The sequence below is a fragment of the Colletotrichum graminicola genome, assembly GCF_000149035.1.
Source record: "Colletotrichum graminicola M1.001 genomic scaffold supercont1.73, whole genome shotgun sequence".
NCBI classification, from domain to species: domain Eukaryota; kingdom Fungi; phylum Ascomycota; class Sordariomycetes; order Glomerellales; family Glomerellaceae; genus Colletotrichum; species Colletotrichum graminicola.
Window position 1 is genome coordinate 126,589 of NW_007361077.1, and position 2,244 is coordinate 128,832.

Genomic DNA, 2,244 nt, shown 5'->3' on the forward strand with positions numbered 1-2,244 from the left:
CCGAACTTGATGTTGGAGAACCTGACGTTGGAGTTGGGGGCGTTGGCCTCGACGTCGGCGGGGACGCCCGAGGTGATGGGGCAGGAGCCGCGGTCGGCGCCGGGGCTGCCCGGGGTGGCGGTGGCGGGGAAGGTGGAGTCGAGCCAGAGCATGTTGGAGTTGTGGTCGTCCCAGAGGGAGAGGACGAGGACCATGGGCTTGGAGACGGCGTCGTTGGTGCGCTCGAAGCCGCCGCGGAGGTTGAAGATGTCGTCGTCGCCAAAGGCCGTCTTCTGGGCCTTGCAGAAGTCCGGGGTGAGCGAGTTGCCCGGGTTGCTGGCGATGGTGGACTGGGAGTTGGGCACGACCTTGTCGTTCTGGACGTAGAAGCGCTTGATCTCGGAGAGGGTGCCGTCGGCGCCCTTGAGGAACTGGGTGACGACGGTGAGCTTCTTGGTCGTGTCGAGGGTGAAGCCGGAGCCGGGGCCGTAGAAGGACTTGTTACCCTGGCGGTACGAGTTGAAGTCGCAGCCGTCGGGGTCGCAGTCGCCGGCGTAGCGTTCGCTGGAGTAGGTGCCGCCGCAGTCGTTGCCCACGCAGGAGTGGTAGGCGTTGTTCTCGCACGGGTGGGGGGTGTAGGCCGTGGAGATCTTGTTGGCCTCTGTGTGTCGCGGGTTGGTTAGCCGCCCGGCCATTTCGATACAGGTGTCAAGGGGGAGTAGCGGTGGGTGATGGTAGTAGGATCATTTCTCTTACCCCAGATGTCCATCTCAGCGCAGCACGCGCCGAGGCTGCCGACACCACCGTTCTGGTCGTTGCTGCTGGGGTTCCAGCCGTCGACGTTGGCCTAGGGGAGAAAGAGGAGACACTGGTCAGTATATTTGCGATATTGTTTGCTTCAGCAAGAAGCCTCGAGAAAACACTCACAATACCGTTGATGAACTTGACGTCGCGGGGGCACTGCGAGTCGCAGTATCCGGTACCGTACTTGGCGCCGGCCTTGTTGGAGGGGAACTTGGAGAGACCGCCGTCGGCGTCCATGGAGACGAAGTACAGCGCGCCGTTAAGGCCGCAGTCGATGTTGGAGACGTCGACGTCAAAGGTGAACTCGTTGCCGAGCAGGGTGAACATCTCGTAGGTGGAGGCGTCCTTCATGAGGTAGACACGGCTGCCGATGTTCTTGCCGCTGCTTGCGGTGGTGACGAACTTGAGGTTCAGCTCGTTGCCGCTGGTGGTGATGCCGTAGGTGCCGGAGTAGTCGGCGCCGTCGACGCAGCACTTGGAGACGCAGTCGGCGCCCTTGCCCGAGGCGCAGTAGTCGTTGTTCCATGAGTTGCCCGTGTAGCAGTTGGTGTAACCCTCGACAGTGTGCGCCCACCGCCAGTTAGAGTCGAGAACGACAGAGCCGGCGACGTTGGTGCAGGTGCCGCCGGCGGCGCACTTCTGCCACTGAAGCGAGGGGTGAGTCTCGGCCGTAACCGTGCAAGCCTGCTGGGCGCGGGCGGCGGCCGCGAGACCCAGGAGGGCGGCGAATTTGGTCTGCATCTTGGTGGACGATGAGATGGACTACTCGGGTTCTGGGAAGAGAAAGCGAGAAGGGGGTGCGGGCGGGAGGAAAGAGAAGTATGCGATGTGGATGGGAAGAGATGCGGATGGGGATGAGAAAGAAGAAACATGATCCCAACGGCGAGGATGTCAACGGTTTATATAGAGACTTGCTTTTCTCCTTGATAAAAAACACCCGCGATGTTCGGATCCCGGCTGCATGCGCCAACCCATCCAGCTTCATGGGGGAAGCTCGCCACCGATCCCGCGTCCGCTCCGCTCATAAAGCGCAGACCCAGCGCAACCTCATGATGGACTAGGTTCGTGACGAAGGGAGGCGAGGATCCGACAGCCCACGGCAACCGGGCCGCCGCAAACGACCCTGATCCAGGGCAACAACAGCTCGTTGGTGTCGAGGGGAGGAAAAGATCAGTGTAGAGAGGCGGGATCCAGGCACGCATTGGCGACTTCCCGCTCCCCATAGAGGTAGCTCAGGGAGAGGGTCGGCGTCGACGGTGACGGTGACGGCGACGGCGACATCGTGCAAAGAGTGGTGTATAAGCGTGCTACGTAAGTGCCAGGAACCGTTTAACCATGAACCAGATGTCTCGTCGTCGAGCCAAAGTTTCTCGCCTGCTTGCCCGGATGGGGAATTGGAGAACCCACACCACTTGAACTTGGAGTACAAGGGGGGAGAGGGGGGGGGGGGGGGGGGGGGGG

The 2,244-nt window shown here is 61.8% G+C and overlaps 1 protein-coding gene across 1 annotated transcript in view; it reads right to left on the bottom strand.

Annotated features, from left to right (window-relative positions):
• Positions 1–1,524, bottom strand: part of GLRG_11038 (glycosyl hydrolase family 7) — a gene marked incomplete at both ends in the record, with an annotated part of 1,677 nt that extends 153 nt beyond the window's left edge. The window contains 3 exons of the mRNA XM_008101759.1: positions 7–640; positions 736–826; positions 907–1,524. Coding sequence (XP_008099950.1) covers positions 7–640; positions 736–826; positions 907–1,524 — 1,343 coding nt within the window. The remainder of the gene's footprint in view (positions 1–6; positions 641–735; positions 827–906) is intronic.
• Positions 1,525–2,244: the final 720 nt, after the last annotated feature.